Below are 20766 nucleotides of genomic sequence, written 5' to 3'. Positions count from 1 at the left end.
GTAGCAGCACACGCGCTCGTCAAGCCAAATCCTTTGAGGATTTTTTTCTTTGCACCAGATGTTTGCAACTCACCTGATGACAAATAAAAATGGATGATTTATGATTGAGTGCCCGACATGAACGACGCAGAGAAGCCAGCCTAGCAACTATCTCTGCTCGCTCCTCCACGTGCAATTGAAGAGAGTGAAAGTACGTCAAACACGCGAGTTCACATCGCGGGCAAACAACTAACCAACGCTGGAACGCCCACTAACCCCAAGGACGGGAGTGTGATTACTGTAACGCGTTCACAGAGTTTGGCCAGTCTCTAAGACCGCTCTCAGACTACACCGGGCACTTTCTTTGCCCAACCATCAGGGCCTCTCTGCATGGTTCGCCATACCCCATGGCCCACTGCACACGACACACCTTGCCAGAAGTTTAACAGCGTTCCATGGCGTATATAGTACACACGACACGACTAACCAGAGGAGCTGCAGCGAACCTTTGTTAGAGCCTAATCGCTTCATTCCAATTCTTTTTACAATATGCGAGGTTGGTCATTTTGTCGCTGCCATGCATGCCTTAGGAGAAATTTGCATGTTTATCAAAATTGCAATTATAATGAGGTACGTATCCCACCCACCGTGATTACATTATAACGACGTTTTACTCAGTTGTCGCTACACTATAGCAGTACTTATAACTGTTCACAGGTTTGTGCAGACGGTCATCGGAATGCTGGTTAGCGTGAACGCGGTCCAAGACATCCTGTGCTGGATCGTGTGGAGTCACGCCCGCTCCTTCCAGGAGGCTCTACCAGCTCCATTCCTGCACTCGAGCACATGCAGCTGCGGTCTGTTCGGCACGCTGTTGGCGCTCAAGATTGTCCACCACAGGCTGCACCCCGAGGCCGTCTTTACGATGGCCTCGTTCTGCATTCCCGTGCCATTCTGGTGGGGCATGTTTTTGGAAGTGTTGACTCTGAACCTCGTCAGCTCGAGCGGTTCCAGCTTGGGCCACGTGATCGGACTCCTCGCGGGCATCTTGTCCACGAATGTTACATGGCCCGGCGTCGTCAGCTGCATTAGAGGAATCTGGCGCTAATACGTTGCGTCGATGTTTCGGGCTTCCGAGGTTGCACGGCGTAAAAATTAGTTTTCGCATATGTTGAGCCAATGGTCTTATTGCTTCTGTTCATTAAATATCTATTGCCGTTCAGGCATGAATGCCGCAAACAGCTTGCACAGTTTTATGCGAACGCGTTACTTTCTATCGGTACAGGCGTAGCTTAACAAATCCCTTGTTTGCCTCGGTGTCAGCGACACCAAGAATGAAGATAAAGTAAGATTACTTAGTGTTTTCCTTGTACTATGGTGAAATAAATGTTAAGAGTAACCCTTGTCGTACTAAATAAAATTTTCTCTGTTTTAACCATTTCAGCCCTCTTTTTTTTAATTTCAAGCAAAGCAATGTTTTTGTGAGATTTAGTACATTTTTGCACCCCATAAGCCCCAAAACAAAAAAAATAGAGGTCGTAGTGCGAGTGATATATTTGTTAATGAGGCAAATGGTTAGGACATCAGGCAACTAAAAATTTCATATTAGAGGAACCAACTTTTATTTGGCGTACCAGGATGTGCTCAGCCTCCTAAGTCCAGAAGGCCGCGAGTCCGTGTTGCGTCCAAAGCTCGACAGAAACATGTTTTTTGCCTCTTTACTTAAACTTGTGACCACATGAAACTACACACAAAGATTGAGCTTAGTAGTGCACGTATTCACAAATATACATGCTTGGGAAAGAAGCTATGACCTCCGTTTTGTTCATCAATGTCGTTATTTTACTTTCACCGGAACTATTACTTTCTATCGTGCAGCTCCACTATAACACAACAGTGATGTCTATCGAGGTACGTATCATCGAAGAACGATTCCCCAGAAAACTAGCACTTTTGGCTTCGTTGTCTATGCGCTAGAGGAACTTTTGTGGGATGGCGTCAATCGACACCGCCAGGACCGGAAGGGTTCATGCAATTTGTAATAAAGTTACGGGGGACATCTACGTTTGTGTGCCACAAGGGGTGCTGGGGGAAGTGGAGGCTTTACTCTTGTACTTCTTTGCAGTGCTTGTAGCCGTATAGTGAAGTGTTTAGTGTGGGCCATTGTACGGCAGGGCAAAGCGCTGGACTCCTGAATAATAGGTGACTACTGCGCCTTTCGGTGGGTCAAAGGGGGTTTTCGTAACGCTGGGCTTGAGAAGTGGAGCCCGGCAGCGTATTTCGAAACGCTCCGCTGTACAGCGCCTCACCTCACTTCTTGACCGATGCCGAATGTTAATTAAACTATGCTGATAGGCTATGCTCAGAGCATGAAACGACGAAACATTCCAAATTACCATTATTAAGGAAAACAACGCTTAGAATTCAATTTAGAAAAAAAAATCCACAGAAAAAAAACCTTATGCCGCTGGTGTTCGAACCTAAACCGCAAGAGCTTGCGCCCACAATTCTACCTCGAGGCCACAGGTCCATAACAGCGGGCTTTTTTAAGCACGAGCTCAAAAGAATAGCGCGCGCTTGGACATCTCGTCACGGGGGGGCGCTGTGCAGAGAAGCGTTTGGAAGTACGCGGCCCTGCAAGCGACTCTGCGCTCCCCACTGCGGGGCGCCGCGTGTGCAGGGGCCCTGTCCTCTCTTGCTTTTAATGCGCGCAACACCCTACATTTCCCCAAAAAATACAGATTTCGCGAAAGTTCCAAATTTTATCGTTGGAATACCGTAAATGGAGATAATTGGTCGAACAAAATTTTGAAAAACAAAAAATAACAAAAATATAAAAAATTACGGAAAATGTAAAACTACAGTCTACTAGAAGGTAAGGTGTGTCGTTCGGGGGAAAAACCACTGGAGAGCGCGGGTCCCTTTTGCGATGAAAAAAATTGCGTGGATGGCAGGCGTTTCGCAAAGAACTCTTGTTGCATCCAGCGCCACGTATAAGTTTTTAAAGCAAACTAAACAGTTATTTGACGGATTTTATAAAACTCTATGCCATAAAATGAAGAAATAAGACTGTTGAGGGCAATAAATAAGGATTAATTAAACAAAAAAATTTCTGAAGCCATCTGGTAATCAGCGGTCGCCAGGGGCGCTGCTAGCGACAGGAGTTCCTCAGCAGAAATTTTCATCGCAAAAGGGACCCCCTAATCGGCCCCCAACGACACACCTTTCCATTCTAGCACACTTTAGTAAAACATATGCCGCATGGCATTTTCCACAATAATGTAGATTTCAGGAAACTTGCACCTGTAATCGTTAATTCCGTAAAATTGAAATAATTGGTCGAACGAAATTCTGAAAAGTGAAAAAATAAGAAAATTTTAAAAAGTTAGGAAATTGTGAATAGTGTAACGCCCTGTATTACCACTTTAATGGAGATTTCGCGAAAGTTCTATATTTAATCGTTGGAATCACGTAAACGGAGATAATTGCCAGAAGGAAATTTCGAAAAACTAAAAAAATAACAAAAATAAAAAATTACGAAAAATGTCCATACATATATCGCATGGCATTTCTACAATGATCTAGATTCCTCGAAAGTTTCACCTGTAATCTTCATAATTGCGTAAATAGATAAAAATTGTTGAACAAACTATTGAAAAACTAAAATCATAAGAAAGATATCCAATAAGTACGGAAAATGGCGAACCGTATAACGCCCTGCATTTCTACAAGAACGCAGATTTAGTGAAAGTTCCAAATGTAATCGTTGGGATAACGTATTGGAGATAATTGGTCGAACGAAATTTTGAAAAATTAAAAAATAACAAAAATATAAAATAATTGCGGAAAATGTGAAAACGTATACCGCATGGCATTTTCACAATAATGCAGATTCCGCGAAAGCTTTACCTGTAGGCGTTATAATACCGTAATTGGAGATAATAGGTCCGTCAGGGTTTAGAAAAAAACAAAAATTTGGCTGAAAAAAACTGACACTAAAGGCAGGCGGCATAAGAATGCCATTACTTTTCTTTATATTTTACACCTCTCCTCTTGGCACCCTTTCTTTCACAAATTTACGTACATCGGACACCGACTTCTAAGAACTCTAAGTAATAAAGACTTCGTTGCGAAACCAATACGAAAAAGCCCACCTGTGATATTCCGAGACACATTTTGCACCGAGGGCAGTCATTCCTCGGGTAATATTACGCGTAATTGAGTTGAAAGGGTGGCTTCTCGGATTGTGCGCTTAAGTAGGAAGCCTTGTAAGAGTTGTACTTTTGGTTCAAGGGCTGTTATTTTATTACTTTCCGCAGCTGAGTACAAAAAGGTAAAATACCTTGATCACGATGTTTTTGTGTCCATTAAAAAAACTGAGTGGGCGAAATTGTTTACTATTCCTCCTATGCACCCGTTACCTAACCTAAGAGTTTCTTAGACGTCTTAAATCGGAGATTCAAACTTAACGTGAGTGTATTAGATGTGAACTGAAGTTGCATGTGGCCGGAAATTATATCATCGCACCACGAGCCTCTCCTTTCGAACTGCAGTGACGTACTGCATGCGTGCACCGCCGTCAGACAGAATCTTATTATTTCTCGGAGCAGCACGAACCTCGTGCCATAGGGAGCAGAAACAAGGAAAACCGGACGTTACAGAAACGCCGACAGAACACGAACCACTACACCATGCTTGCCGGCTTAACGAAACTGGTTTCATTCTTTTAGATGCAAAGCATCTCTTAGTCGACCCTCTGTCGTCCGGCGTCCGCACCTCTCCTCCTCACCACGACAGCTGTGATTACGCCGCTCTCTCTCCCCTCCCCCTCTCCACACCACCTGTGCGCTAGGCGCGCTGCTCATCCTCTCCCCTCTGCACACCAGCTGTCCAATCACGCGCATGCGCGCTGCTCCTCCTCTCCACTCCCTCTGCTCTGCAAATAAACCCGTCCGCGCTCCACTCAGTTGCTTCTTCGGTACTGCGCAGTCCGATGACTGCAAATGGACGCCAGCGTTCCGTCATCGAAATGGCTGGCACACCTTCAACTAGCGCCAGCCAGCACACTGTTAGAACCGCGAGCACCTCCGAAGACAAGGCTGCACAGAGGAGAGCTCGCGACGCCGAACGTAAACGGCAGCGTCGAGCAGCGGGTTCCTCGCTTCGAGAACGAGAAGCCGCTTTGAAACGCCAGCGTCGAACAGCGGATTCCTCGCTTCGAGAACGAGAAGCCGCAAAACGTTCCCCACTACTCGATAAATAAAAAAGACATTTAATACGCTACTACACGTGTCTTTACTCTAACAACCAATTAACAAGCTACTACTCCACGGCTTTTCAACGCCTCAGGGTTCCCACGTGGGAAGATGGCTGGCACACCTTCAACTAGCGCCAGCCAGCACACTGTTAGAACCGCGAGCACCTCCGAAGACAAGGCTGCACAGAGGAGAGCTCGCGACCAACGCCTTCATTAGTTTCCACCCTGGCGTCATACAATATCAACCAAAGGTATGTCGCTTTTACTGCAGCATGTACGGGGCGGGTGCAACTGTGGTGATAGCCACTGCCGAGTTTCAATCGCATTGCGCTGAGGCTTTGTTTGCTGGGCAATTCCACTCCATCACAATGCAGTTATTATCCTGAGAAGGTAATCACCCGTAAGAACATGAAAGTCGACAGATAGGAGAACACCTAAGATTTATATCGGGCATAAAATAGCGTGAAGACAAAGTTACCAGGCAACGATGTAAAAACCAGATTTGACTGAAGAGTACAAGGTGGTGTGGCGGATTAAATATTGAGCTCTTGAGAGCGGGAGGGGGGGGGGTATTTTAGCATTAGGCACTAATCTGTCTTCTTGTATCACCAAAGCTGTACAGTCGTTGATAATTCATTTGATCACCATAACCATTTTAATGCTGGGTGCCGAAGTTTAGCAAGGCCCCCTTTAAGCTCGCATTCACTGGCGGCATAACAGACGCGCATAAAAAGCATGTGGAGCCACATGACGTCTCAACAGCGCGCCAGACGGGAGGGTATATCGAGCAGTATAAAGTTGTGGTACAGTTGATCGCGCAAGAATATACGTTCACGCAGCTTTTCCGCCGAATCCAAGCATTACCGCAAGGCGGTCAAGCTGGCCATGGTTCTCCCCCGTCACACCTCTACTGAAAATCTTCTCAACACATGAACATACAACACTTTCGAACAGCTGGTTGAAGCCCAGCGTGTCAGCCAACTCCACCGTCTGGCCACTACTCCGACGGGTCGGTCCATCCTAACGAAACTGGGCATCTCGTTTGCTACGCAGCACAGGGATAAGGTCAGCTTGAGTGACCCTCTTCGATCCCTCTACAGTGTGGCCCCCATCCCACTGAAACATGAACCCTGCCTTCCACCAAAAACGCCGCCTTGCCCGGGCCAAGGCCTTACACAAGGCCCACACTTTACACCACTCTACCATACACGTCGACGCAGCGGAATATCCCGGCCGTGCAGCCGGCGTCGCCGTAGTGGTCAACTCCCGAGGAGACCCGGTTGCTACGTGCTCGGTCTCCACGCCTCACCCTGAAGTTGGTGAAGAAGTTGCCATTGCCCTGGCCCTTACAGCAGCAACGGCCACCGCAATAATCTCCGACTCGCAAACGGCTCTTCGGAACTTTGCGACGGGTCGTGTATCCCCCATCACCGCACGCATCCTGAAGACAGCACCGACTCCGCCTGCACATTGTCCACGCCTGATATGGACAGCGGCCCCTTCGTCCCTTCCGGGTAACGAGCTGGCTAACAGGTAGCCCGAGATTTCTGCTGCCGGGATGCCGCGGATGCTGCCTCTCCACCTCGGGCGGGAGGGAGGGATCGCCTGGTTAGGTATCGGGACATAACACAGCACTACCGCCTTACTCGGATGCACTTCCCCGGCGCCGCTCCCACCTTAAGGCGCAGGCAGTCGGTTCAGTGGCGTCGACTGCAGACTAACACCTTCCCGCATGCCGCATTGTGCCACCTCCACTTCACGCGATACTGCTACACGTGCACGTGGTGCGGCGCGCCTTTCGCTTTCCTCCACCACATGGTGGGTGCGTGCTCCTCCAAACCCCCCTCTATGCTACTCTCTCCCTGCCCCTTACCAGTCTAGAGCAATGGGAGGCTACACTGCTCAGCTCCGACACAGCAGTGCAAGAGTGCGGGCAAAAAACCAGCTGGCCAAACTCGCCGCTAGGGCCCACGGGTTCCTGGACGTCGACTAGGGGTCTGTAGAGTGTCGGTGCTCCCAGCCGGTGCCTCTTTCTTAACAGCTTTGAATGAACGAAGTTATTACCACCACCACCGCTCGCCTTCTGCGATAAAACGCTCCCCAACAACATAGCCTTTTGCGAAGAGGGCACGTGGTGAACAAATACGAACACGTGAAACGGGAGTAAGGCGTACGTCATTAGGCGTAGCGAACATAAGCCGGTATACAGGCCCGATCCTTGTCCCCACAGCTGGAAAAAAAAGAAACATACCACAAGTCCGCAAACCTGTGTTCGCGAGTGCCCGGGCGAAGACAACTTCGCGCGCAGGTCCCCCTAAACACGCATCCAGACAAACTTCGCCCAACCCCCTTCTTCTTTACCTTAACTACGCGCATGGACGCAAGGCCAGCAAAGTGAGGGGGAAGACATAACGAAGGGTGCATCAAGGAGACGAAAAACTCGAGCGGGTAAAGAGTTGACGGGGACTATTTACGCGATGACGGGTTTACCATGCATGTAGTCATGAGCAAACTTTCATGGAACATGTGAGCAGTATCATTAAAGACTATTATCTCTCTGGACACTCAGACCGCGAATGCTTGTCTGTTTCCTTTTTGCTTGCGCAGACAATCACCACGAAAACATTCGCCAGGGCACCCTAACGACCTTGAATGCTTCGTCTTACATAAAGAAACAACGTACAGGCTGAAGCTTTAGCCACATGTCACAAGTTGTTTTCTGCCACAACGCCCGCTCTCTGCACGGCCTGTTCGAAACATCTGAAGAGAGAAAACATCTGTAGTTGCACTTCTATAAGAACGTTAGTGCGGAAAAAACTCCAAAGACTATCTAGATATGTGGCGGAGGACACATAGCTCCTTCACCATATCCCTACAACTGCCCTGCCTGTGGCGTACACAGATACTGACCTTTTTTCGGTTCTCAGCGAGGTGTAGAAATGGCAGACTTCAGAATAGGTGTGCTCTTCTCTGGCCGCATATGGGCGTTTCAAATTCCCGGCACTGATTACCCGTTAATTAGGTATTCATATTTGGATCGGCTCCCCAATTACCGCAGCCAAAAAACAAGGCTGAGTTTTACTGCAACATCCGTGTGGGACGCAGCACCAAAAGACATGCAAACAGTTTCAAGAAAAAGGCATCAAACAGGATGTGTAAGCAAATGTCGTTACAATAGGTTCGAGAAAAAAAATATAGCCGTAAAATACCAGCGCAGCGACAATTCTGATCACGAGTGCCTTAGGTTCTTAAAGTATGTGGGAATTGTGTAAACCGGCGATGCCGACTCGATACGTGGTCAGTGCTCCGATACCAGCGCGGCCCCTCGACGATAACGCGTCTTGCGCTGGCTTGCGCATTAGGATGGCAACAATATCGTAGTTCGCTTGCGCCTCGTGAGATGGCGGCACCGGCGAGCTTGGAAACGGGGAGCTCCAGAGTCGCTTCGGCTGCGAGGCGGCTGCGGCGAGCGGAGCTGCGGAGGACTTCTGCTGCGGCGCTCTGCGGTGGTGGCCGGCCGCTCCGAGCGGCGGCAACACGGTGTGCGGCGGCGGAGCGACCCGGGGCTTCCCCTCCACCCTGGACCGACCATCGTCTGCAGGTAGCGGCGGAGTCGAACGACTCCGGCTGCTCGAGCAACGCGGGACCCGTTGGCGACTAGGAGACGGGAGTGCTAGGGTGGTTTTGGGAATAAACGTTCTTGGAGGCTGGCGTCAGTTGCCTTTGTCCCTTGCCTGCCTCTCCTGCCTCTCAAGCCGCTTCTGTCTACACGGCAGCCACGTAAGGAGGATTGTCCGAGTCAGACCCATACCCACAAGTCAGACCCATACCCACAAAAATAAACCGCTTTTTGGATGCCGATCCGCTGTTTCCTGCCATTTTAAAATTGCGCACGTATGCATAGTTCTGTTTATACATTTTTGAGAAATCGACACTGCTAATGCGACGGCTGCGCAAGGCAACGCGTATTGACAATCGATAACGCCATTTCCCTGATCATACAGCATCCGCTTCGCAAATGCCTGGTGCGTATATCACCAGAATTGAGTGATGAGTGATTGTAGGGTTTAACACGCCGACGCAACACAGGCGATGAGGCGTGCCGTAGTGGAGGGCTCCGGATTATGTTTGGCCACCTTGGAATTTGATTTGATTGATTGTGGGATTTAACGCGTCGACGCAACGCAGGCGATGAGGCGCGCCGTAGTGGAGGGCTCCGGATTAATTTTGACCACCTGGGGATCTTTAACGCCCGCCGAAATCTCTAACACACGGGCGTTTTTGCTTTTCGCCTCCATCAGAAAAGCGGCCGCCGCGGCCGAGAATTGAACCAGCGACCTCGTGCTCAGCAACACAACGCCTTAGCCACAGAGCCACCGCGGCGGGTATCACTGTAATTTTTTAAGGGGCTCAAAAAATTTCATATTGGCGATGCAGTTTCTGAGGCCTGATGCACTCGTACTTCTAATGCAGGGCGCCAAACTGAAGGCAAACAGATTTCACTAGCGACGCCTTCACACGTTCCAACATAGTAAACTGCCAACGACTAGCTTTCAGTTGTTATTTCCTTATGCGAAAATAAAGACATCCCTAAATTACGATCAAGGACTGGTATGACCCTGGAATCGTAAGGCGACAAATCATTGAAATCAAAATTAGGTACATTATGACGTGCACAATGCGGTGATGGAACCGGTAGGCGCTCTGCTATCTGCTTATTTTTCGGCTGTGTGGTGAAAACGGCACTTCACCGGTTCTGCTATGAATAAACTGCCGTACTGCGGTACCATGTAGCATTTCACGTACCGTTTGTGGCTTTCCAACATAAACATAACCTTAATGTTTTTGCCTGGATCGATCTTTTTCTTAGAGATGTTGATCTGAACGCAGGGTTACAAACTGAGACCACATTCCAAACTCCTTTCAAAGACAAAGTCAAAATCATGTTTTTTTTTCTGTGTAAAGGTACACAAACATTAATATTCAGACGACTTTTCAACTGCTTCGTACGAAGGAGCTAAATCTTGGTAGCAATGCTGTGAACGCCGCATTCGCTCGCTCTGGGTAACAAAGTTTCGCCGCCTCTTAACAACACCAAGCGTTACTAAGTTCGAAACTCCGCCATTAATGTTGAACCTTCCGGCGGCGATAACAGTAAAGAATTCTTGGTGCCTGAATGAACCACGGGCGGCATATTCAAAGTGGAAGAACATAGTCAGTTCATAAGAATTCTAGAACACCTGCTCGGTAAACACACCTGCCTCCCCTGTTTGCTGACGCAGTCGGACTTTAGAGCTGCTGATTTCGCCCGCACTGACAGGCGTCGTATGCAGCCGGTTAAGCGTCACGTATATCTGCCCGCAGCCTCTCTGCATGTCACTCGGCATACCGAAGCTTATTTGCCTGCTCACTATGCGACTTGTTCGCAGCCACTTGGCCTCTTGAAGAGGAATTTCGGCAAGTGCTTTCCGCAAATTTCGGTTCAAAGCTTCGAATGCGCCTGTGTGGGTTGCTTCATTTTTAAAGGTATGCACTCGTGCAGCCGGTACTTCTTGCTCACCTTTAAATAATTTCATGTATTTCCAGGAACATAAAAGAAGTGTTACCATGAGAGGTTGTTCCTGGGCATTTTGTTGCTGTCAAAGTGTTCCAGCTCTCATATTTCTGCCATCAAGCCATTTTATGTAGTTCTGGCGCTTTTTTTTGTACTCTACGTGTCTCGAAATATGCGAGCCAAGGAAAACACAGTAACTACGTCTTCTGCCTGACTTGGGAAACTGGAGTTTATCTTCTGTAGTTAGGTTTTTTTTTCCCAGCCCCGCTCTCGGCAATCTACTCTGTATCCCTACAGCGTTCCGCTACAGTTCATTTCTTCTCTCCCTCCTCCCATGATCAACAGAAATTCCCGTTAATCCCTCATCTCTCTCCCCACCTCGATTCATTATCCTCACTCCATTTGCCCTTCTCCCACTTTACTCCACCACTCCCTTCCGAGCTATTCCTTCCCTTTTCCCTCTTCGCTGCACTAATCTTTTCCCTTCTGACTTCCTCTCAATATGTCCCACTTTTCTTCTCTCCCCATTTCTCCTTCTCCAGTGGTCTATTACTCACCACTCACTTACCCAGTGATTCCCAGTTGGCGTTCACTAGTGAGCTAGCTGAGCAGAAACATTTCTGGCTGACTCGAGTGACAGACAGACAGACAGACAGACAGACAGACAGACAGACAGACAGACAGACAGACAGACAGATGCACATTGGAGATGCATTCTGCGTGTAAAAAAGTGGTACTTGTTCAGGTGTAGTAACGTGTGCTCGGTCGTTCCTCATGCAGTAACCATGTTGCCAGGCGTACTACATGTGGAATCTCTCACCCCACCGCTTAGTCGATAAGTACCATCAAGAAGAAAAATCTTCTTCGCATTAAAAATGTACTTCGTTCCTAATATTGTATTGCTAAGACTTTTTCTTGTTCGTGTAAACTCCCGGCTTAAAGTTGGCGAAAAGTCAACAAAAAGGCAATAATTCTGGACATTTTACAACATAACAAGTTGCTCGAAACGAAATGTGTTGCTTAGAAGTTCGCGGGTCGTGTTTGTCTCGCTGTGCCTGGGTATTTGCGGTTACACAAGCCCCATTACTTCCCAGGATTTGTTTTCGGGATAGATGGAGGTAGTACCTTTTTATTTTGTGCCCGTAATGGAGTCTTTTTTTTCCCCAAGCGAGGGAGAAGAAAAAATATACAAAGGACACCAAATTACAAAAACGTCCGCAAATATTTATATATCCGGTTCCTGGCATGGAAACAATTCTTCGGAAAAACGTTTGTTTTGTTAGCACTGCTTTCTAGTTGCATTCAATATTTGCTTTCAGCCTGTCGCGTTTCATAACGTGCATGTCGAGAAATTTCGCTGTGCTACAAGGTATTCGTTTCAACAGCGGGGCTGTTGTAGCTGGCCGTACTGTGTGGCGCGTAACGCGTAACGCGTTAAAAATACCGCGAATATGCCGATCGCTACTGAGCGCGTGCCTCGCGGCGACCGGCGAGCGTCCCCGGCGCGCGCACTGGCTTTAGCAAAAAAATGGCGAAAACCCGGAGGAGTGCTTTGCGTTGCCTAGCAACCAGCAACGCCTCAGCTGGCGCAACACCTGCTCCAAAGGAACCTCGACGCAACTCCAGGAACACCGTGCACGCGTCATGCGCGCACGCGCTGCCGCTTCGCCCCAGCTGTCGTCATGCGCTATCACGCATGTAATGCTTGGCTTGAGGAACACGATGACATCGATTTGAATGACGATGACTACTACTAGCACAGTGCAACGCGATGACGGAACATGTAAATAAAAATTTTAAAACTTGTACAAATTCGGCGTGATGTGTCCTTCAGTGCTCACGTCAAAATAAATCCTGCAGCTTCGCTATGGTTCAAGCCTTGCGGGACTTGGTGCAAGCTTCACCGATTTTTTAGTAGTTGATTTTTCGCATTGTTTTAAATTGCGCTTCGAGTTGCCTTAACATTACAAAACTTGTGACTAACCCGAATTTCCACCATTAAGAGTCGCTTCATGTTAGCTTGCTTACCTGAACTGCAACCGACCCTCAGGATGGGGGACATCATTAATGTGTTTACATCAGAATGGAGAAATCGGGAGCGCGTTCGAACAATGTTTACAAGATTTTTTAACATTTACTCTATGAGTCGCATCCTGCCTCCTCTTTTGCGCTACTATTTCTGAAAAGAAGGGGAGGAAAATGAATCTCTTTATTAAACTCTTTTTCCACGAACGCCCGTGTTCATCTGGCAGTATTCCAGGTTTATCTTGCTTTCTGATTTCATACAAGAAGCGTTGTTTCAGCGTTCAGTTTTTATTTTTGTGGTGGCCAAACATGCAAGTGCAAGGAATTAGCGAAGGTAAGAAGCAAAGACTCAGCTTTTTTCTTATTCCCGGCAAACTTTACACCACCCACTGAATTGAAAAGCTTTATTGCTTTTTTAATGACCCTTTATCTCAGAATGAAATAAGGTTCTGGTGGCTACAGCGAAATTCAATGAAACAAAAACATGAGCAACTGAAAAGAAATAGTAGCAAAAATCTGACAGGCAACATCGTTGCACGCATCGCGGCCAGACGCACTAAACATTTTATTGAAGCTGAGACCTCGTTATGGTCTTTACTTTCGCCGCTTCGCCTCGAGTTGGCACAACAGAGCTCGGGGCTTTCGATGAGATGGCTTCCGTTAACTCTTTTTAAATCTTCGAATTAGAAACAGATGCTTTATTAAACCCCGCCTCCAGGTCAAAGAGCACGATGGCGATTTTTGTTTCCCGAGATTTGAGGAAACTTGGTCAAAAGCTACCTCTAAAGCCTTTTGACTGCAGTGTAAAGTTTTCTTACAATATTACGTAGATTATGATCACAAAAAGTAAATTCGGAAGATACACGGAAGATTGCTGCGTGTAAGAATGCTAAATCCGTGTAGTGGCGCGGGTAATATATTTTCGAGTAATGTTTGTACTCGTATTACACGCTCCCTTGTGCCATTGTAACAACAACTAAGGAAGGATGAAGGGCACCAATTGACATCATCGAAATGTTTTGAATGGGCACAGTCGCTCTTGAAGCAATGAACTCGATTAGAAGGCAAGCAAAGAAAGTATATGTGGGCGACACAACACTCAATTTTCTTGCGAGCTGTATCAGACATTAACAGAATTTGTTTTCTTTTATAAACTTTTAGAAACATTTTTTAAAACTCTGAGTCGTAAAAACACGGCCACACGAGGATCGAGGATTGACGAATTTGGCTGTCTCCTCAAGCAACAAATCCGTACTAACTTTTTTTTCTCATCTGTCCCTCCCTCGGTTGCCCTAATCCCGATCGACGTAGTTCCATCTGCCCTCTGATGCGCTTAAGATACTAAAACTATCGCATCAACAATGCAAAATTATATGGGCCTAACGTTTCCTTTAACAAACACAGTCCTGTTTTTATTCGGTCGTACCGTTTTTGTAAACATCGGGCGCTTTGCGGAATTAAGGAGCTTAAGCTGGGAATATCAACGGTTTTACTTCGGCTCTTGTATCTTTGGTGGGCTTTCCTACTGCGAAGTAACTTTTTAAAGCGAAAATTTCATCACCAGTTCACCGCGATTTCACGTGAAATGCTTCTAATCATTAACACGAAGCCGCCAAGGGTGGAGCTCCTATGCCGGCAGTTTGATGCCCAAGCCGATGTGGGTGAAAACGTCGTGGAGGAGACTTCAGTAGCGCCCCATACGTACGACGTTTAAGACGCTTTCCTCCATCGCCGTAGTGTGATACTAGAAAAGAGTTGTCTGTATTTTAACTTGTCTTGCCTTCGGCAAGCACGGCGATGAGATACGGTAATATTGGGTGGTGTTTTTAAACGGGCACTTTATAGAACAGTGAACATTCAATCACTCAGTATGACCGTCGTCCTTACGGTTATACGCTGCCATCAAATGTGAGCTTTCAGATCGTGGTTTATCTAAAACCTTCCGATGGAGGTCCCCTTTGAAGTGGACAATATGAGCCGCCGTTACCTTCAAACAAGGTGTTAGTACAATATGAGCGGTGTTTGCTGACAACGCTTCGGAAACACGCACCCGTAACTTTTAGGCACTAACTCCATCGTAAATGTATTGAGGCCTTCCCGAAAAGACGGATACACGCTTTAAAACATCGTAATCATACATGTTTACATGCATCAGCTCGTGGAAATTTCGGAAGAAGAGGGTAAATTTCGAAGCATCAATCCATACCCAAACTTGCACTCACAGTTCATGATTTGATGTTAGGTTAGATGCGGTCTTTCTGTACGGGATCGTACGTGACCTTTACGCCGCAACTTCATGCAGCGGTAGTTGAATGAAGAAGAAAATTTTTGTTGTGTGCGTGTATAAATTATACGAAGGTGCACGCGCGTTCTTGCGCAAGCGCTCATATTTCTGCGCCCCACGTCCAGACGCAATGTTTAAAATCCAATTAGCATGTAAAACTTATAATACCTGATATGCAGTACGCTTTACGACGAGAGAAGATTCTCTGGATAAGTATTCCGCAGAAAACCAGCAGCTTCTGCCTCAAAGCTTACGCGAACTTTGCTCAAAATATTATGATCCCGCCTCCATATGCTATGAAAACAGCGCAGTTTACTACAAGCGGCATTTTAACTGCGAAGAAAACTAAGTCGTACGAGAGTTTGTTGTGGGACCTGATGAGTCGAATGAGTCGCCTAACGAGGCGCGTCATTGAGGTAACAACGGAAACTTCAGCGTGGCACCGACGAGATGCTGGCTGAGACAGAATGCAAACGGCATTATCTGCGTGCAACCTCGCAAGCCGTTACCTCTGCCCGAGCAGTGAACGAGATGAATTCTTTGAATGCTCTTCCCTCTGCATCAAGCTTATCAGAAAGTAGTCAGCCGCAGAATGCATATTGTATGAGTGTGCGAGGGTGTGCTAAAAAGTGACAATTTGCCTGCGCAAACGAGTTTTCTCGGTTCACCATGGATTGCACGGACAACTGAAGGCTGCGTCGTTTCTCCCAGTGTTTCGGATTCCCTTGTCACAAACAGCTGCAAAAAGACATGGTCTTGTTCATCCGAGGCCCTTCGTTATTTGTAACGCCTATTCATGCCTAAAGCAGGCACTCCTAACACCTTTGCGATTCATATACGACTGTTAAAAGGTAACACACCAACAGCTGCTATCGGAGCGCCGTGTTAGAAAAGTACTCGATGTAGCAGCGATGCGTGCGCACGCAGAAGCAAAAGTAGCGCTGCTCAGAATGAAAAAATAGGGCCCATCTCCCCGCGAGGGGGACTCGAGTAAATACGTCGCATAGGGGGTGGGTGTATTGCGTTAACGTTTAGTGTTTGGGGAGTTGATGGTAGTGAATGCGTTGTATCAGCAGCTTCTTGACGTAGTTTGAATGAGTCAAGGATATAAGGCGCGTTCGTAGCCTCCCATTCTGTGTCGGCTTTGTGGCGCAGTGGGTATAGAGTACCATGTACATTGCGTTCCGCCCGCAGGATCGAGGGATCGAAACCAGGCGCCGGATAGTATTTTGTTTATATATAGTGTAGGGGAGGGGTGCGGACTACGACTACGGACGTCAACGCGGGTGACATCGTGAGTTACTGAAATGCTCTGCATTTAATAACATTAGGGACACATGTATACGAGTTGCGAAATACGGCTGCCTATAGAAACAAAACAAATCTTTGCTGATACTTACGCAACGAGGGTTCTATTGCTGTATTCGTACTTCGGATCAGCTATGACAAGTATGCTGAAATCTTTTAGACCAAGGGGATAACATCAGTGTCCTCTGCTCGGGCGCCTCCTGCGGATACTTTGTTTGATACTTTTAGTTTTGCTGGGAAGCATGAGATCATACTTTACGGAAACTAAGCAGGAAGTTCAGCCGCCGTCTTTCAGTGCTTTATTTTTCCCGTCGCAACGCTTTCCCCGACGCTGCAAGTTCGCGCATAGCCTATGCTCCTCGGTCGCTCCCGAGATGTGCGGATGTCATCTTTCCATCTCTGTGTATGCTGGTGGGCTTACACAGCGCGCACACAAAAAAAAGTGAGAAGTGCGTAAAGAGGTGCGTACGGAAGAGCGAGTGCGCTACCTTGAACGAACAACCACTTAGGGTGCTTTTCTTCAACATGTTAAAATACTGGGTACTTTGTTCACGCTTGATTTCAAGAAATCATGCTTACCGCGATGTTCCCTTTATGATTTTCTTTTGTAACGGCCATTGTCCTCCCTACATTGCCGTCACAAGTTTCTTACAAACCACCTGACTATATCACCAGAATACTGCAAACAATGCCATATTTGGTGCTTTTTAGCTGCAAAATCAACAACAGTACATGTTTTTAATGTAGGAGTTAGAGAGCAACATTGGCTCTAATTTGTGAAAGTTTGAAAGAAATCGAACATGCCTTTTTTTTTAATTGGCTTTCAGAATATACCAAAATTCATTTCCTAAATTAGGTACAGTGCTTTTCTCAAAATTAAGCATCTTTGCCACAAAAAAACTAAAATTTTCACAAGGATTTAATGAAGGTAGAAGAATAACACTAGAAAATTTGATCTACCTGGCATGTTTAGATGCAGAGGAAAAAGGCCCCCCATTTAGGCAATTTTCAAAATTTTTCCAATTAGAGAATTTTTATTTAAAAGAATCTGTTCTGCAAGCCAAACACGAACACGTTAAATCCTTTGAGAGTATGCAAAGCCTTCACATAAAAAGAAATAACGCGATAAAAGACAGACAGCCAGACAGACTGACTGACAGACTGACAGACAGCAAAATTTTCGGGATAAAGTAGTTCAAGAAGAACTACAGTCTTCACAAGCCCTCGTGCAGGACCGCTCACGTTCGCGAAGCGGTGCAGCTAAGAAAGGAGCACTTTTAGGTGCGGAGTACCTTAGGACCGCACAATGTCCGTCCGCGTCCGCGCGCATAGCATTTACAATCGCAAAAAATCACACAGGCACCGGCAGGATTCGAGCGCGTGTCTGGTAGACCAGACAGAGTTAGTGCCAGCCGTCTTTCCCATTGGGCTACGACCATGGGTTAGTAAACGAGAGCCAAACAGCTTGCTCCCTCACCTGTAGGGGTGCGGAGTACCTTAGGACCTCCCAATGTCCGTCCGCGTCCATCCGCGCGCACACCACCATCAAGCGAAAATCAAACAAAATTCGAATTGAAGCGTGAGTTGCAGTTTCATTTAGGGAATAATAAAGGTGCAACTCACGGCTCAAATCGAATGACGGTCGGGGCTCAAATCGGATGTCACTCGGGGCGCTACTTGGATGTCATTTCGAGTCTCCGTACTCTGCACCCTCGCCATCATCCATGGAGTGGAGATGGTGCCATTTTTAAAAGAAAGCACGCCAAGTGACTGGGTATCTGTCTGGCCACTGCGCGCCCCTCTCGAAGCACTTCTGGTGAAATCACGTTGCACTCAAAACCCAAGTTCGCCCGGCCCAGGCGTCACCGGTGCAATTGCTAGCAGTTCTCGGGCTATGTGTGTTCCATATATCTGTATATGTAGAAGTTTCGGCGAGAGTTTGTGACAGCCATTTTTGATCGTAGTAACTGCTTTACGAATTCCAAAACAAATGCAGATGGCTCTACTGCAGTTACAAAAATTTACTGAGTGCTGACACTGCGCTTTGCTGACATAAGTCAGGGTAATTCGCAAACGCTGCCAAAGAACACGAAGCACATAAGGTTGCACCAAGTACAGCCAGGGAAATTTTGATATTTTCCCAATACGCTTGCCGCAGCTACTGTGGCTATTATTAAGTTCGCATGAGCGGATTATACACTGTTTCTATTCCGGGGAAATGAAGCTTCAAATAGTAAGCTTACCGGTAGTCTTGTTTCCATGCTGACCAATTCTTCGAGCCAGCCGACAGCACATAATGTCCGCACAACACTGCTTGTATCACCATCATAAATAGTCAACGCACAAGTCCCAGCGCATGTGCACGTCCTCTAAGTTGCTCCGCACCTGCAATCTCTTGCATTACCACTGTGGCAAACATAAAAGCAGACCTTTCGCGCACTGAAGCTCTTGACGTGAAAAACGTTTTTTTGTGGGCTACTCGCCTACGAACGCCGGGTTTCGAAGTGGTAATTTCAACCAGTTGTCGCCTTTTGAAGGTGCCAAACAGCAGGAATGTTCTTTTCAGCGCAGTGCAAAGGGCAGCGAATACCAACGGAAACTGCGTAGCACACCCAACTGATATCAGTCGTTTAGTCCACAAAGAATGGCCTGAACCACGTCCCGGTCACTGCTACACATATCCGCACAACTCGCACACCCATCGAGGAAGGTATTCCCAACAATTTAGGCGACGTTTCCACGCAGGCATAAGACCGCAGAAATACAAGCACGCGAACGAAGTATACTCCGAATGTCGAAGAGGCGCCGCAGATGAGGCATCGTCTGCGAGCGAACCCTCGGAGACGATGCTTCACTCGTCTGTTTAAGCAGCCGTGACGAAGCGTTTTTGCGTGGCCGTCGACGCACTAGCACCGCAGGCGGGCAGAAAACGCCACTTCACACGTCATGATATCGCCGGCGTTATCGCGGCCCGGCCGCCAGTGCTTGCATGTTAAAACCATTGCAAGGGTCGAGGGTCATCACATTTACCGACCATGGCAACCAACTTCTTGTCGGCACGAAAAACTGGGCCTCCTCGATTTACCAGTCCTGGGGCGGTATTCTCGTAACTGTCCCTTTTGAAAACGTCCCTTTTGCGTCCATTTCATCGTGACGTACTTCCGGTTAAGCAGTGGGCCTTTGATTCAAATACCGTAACTGTTCTTGAACGCATTTTAAAGAACTGAAACCGTATCAGAGTATCTTTTATGTGTTTATTGTTCCGCGAGCGAACCAACAATAAGGCGACGAAAAATCGTCTGCTCCAAATCGTCTGCTCCGAGTAGCCACGGCTCATAGCTCCGCCGTGCTTGCATGGCGTCACATCCGGGTGTTCGCTTTTAGCCAATCACGGCTCGCTCAAAAAGGACACTTCTGAAAGGGACACAAAAGGGACAAAACACGGGAATAACGCCCCAGGACGGTCCGCGGGCAGTCCGAGCACTGAGTTCGGACCGGAGGTCCCATAGGAATACATGAAAAAATCGAGTGCCGGGTCGCGTCTCGGGCAGTCCGCGGACGATCCGGGACTGATAGTCGAGGAGGCCCACTAACGAACGGCTCTTGGCCCGCGTTTGGGAAAACCCCGAATGCAGTTATGACAAGACAAAGAAAAAAAAAACGGCATCGCTGCATGCCGATGAGAGCCGCCGTTCACGATGGTTGCTGATAGCGACAAAAAGCGAGAATGCAGCTGTGTCGAGATTCGGCGAAATTTCTCTTTGCCGCACAATGCATTCTGCGGAACAATCCTGGTGACGGACCAGGACAAGAGGACACGCATACGAACGAGCGATACACAGCTTCGATGCAAAAAATGACTCCACTGACAACTGCATTGTCAAATAAAAACTGTGGTAAGAAATCTTTGAATAAAGCAATACAACCGAATATAACACAATTTAAGACCTACGGAACGTAAGGAAAACAATAACAAGTTTTTGTTGCGGTATTTTTACGCGGTCTTCGGGCGCGGGCACATCAGCACACCGGAAGGTAGGCATCCCAACGTTTCACTGCAGGGGGATTTCGATTCAAAGGGATAACCTAAGATGTCAATGATGACTGTAAAAATTAATAAAAAGAAAAATTAAGTGAACAGTTGAAATTATTAACAGGTTTTCCGATTTTCCTAATATTCTTTTCATTAAGCATAATAATAAACGGACTCGATTTCGTACAAACGATTTCTCCTGTAATAGTATATTAAAGGTGGTTCATCGAGCTTGTTTTATTTCTTTATTTTTCTTCAAGCTTTTTTTTTCTAGACATTGTTTCGGTCTTATTAGGGTTTTCTTACGCATAACTAATATCGCGTAT

The 20766-nt window shown here is 47.1% G+C and overlaps 1 protein-coding gene across 1 annotated transcript; it reads right to left on the bottom strand.

Moving 5' to 3' along the window:
- Nucleotides 1–327: 327 nt before the first annotated feature.
- On the bottom strand, nt 328–19348 carry LOC144157964 (uncharacterized). Its single transcript, XM_077688669.1, has 2 exons — nt 18651–19348; nt 328–1062 (listed from the first exon to the last, which is right to left on the bottom strand). Exons 1-2 carry the CDS (start codon nt 18666–18668, stop codon nt 772–774), a joined length of 309 nt encoding a protein of 102 aa, XP_077544795.1. The 5' UTR covers nt 18669–19348; the 3' UTR covers nt 328–771.
- Nucleotides 19349–20766: the final 1418 nt, after the last annotated feature.

The sequence above is a fragment of the Haemaphysalis longicornis genome, unplaced genomic scaffold (assembly GCF_048455015.1).
Source record: "Haemaphysalis longicornis isolate Haplotype H1 unplaced genomic scaffold, Haemaphysalis longicornis Haplotype H1 scaffold_10, whole genome shotgun sequence".
In the NCBI taxonomy this organism is placed as follows: Eukaryota; Metazoa; Arthropoda; class Arachnida; order Ixodida; family Ixodidae; genus Haemaphysalis; species Haemaphysalis longicornis.
Note: the sequence above shows the minus strand (reverse complement) of the source record. Positions and strands in the feature narration are given on the sequence as shown.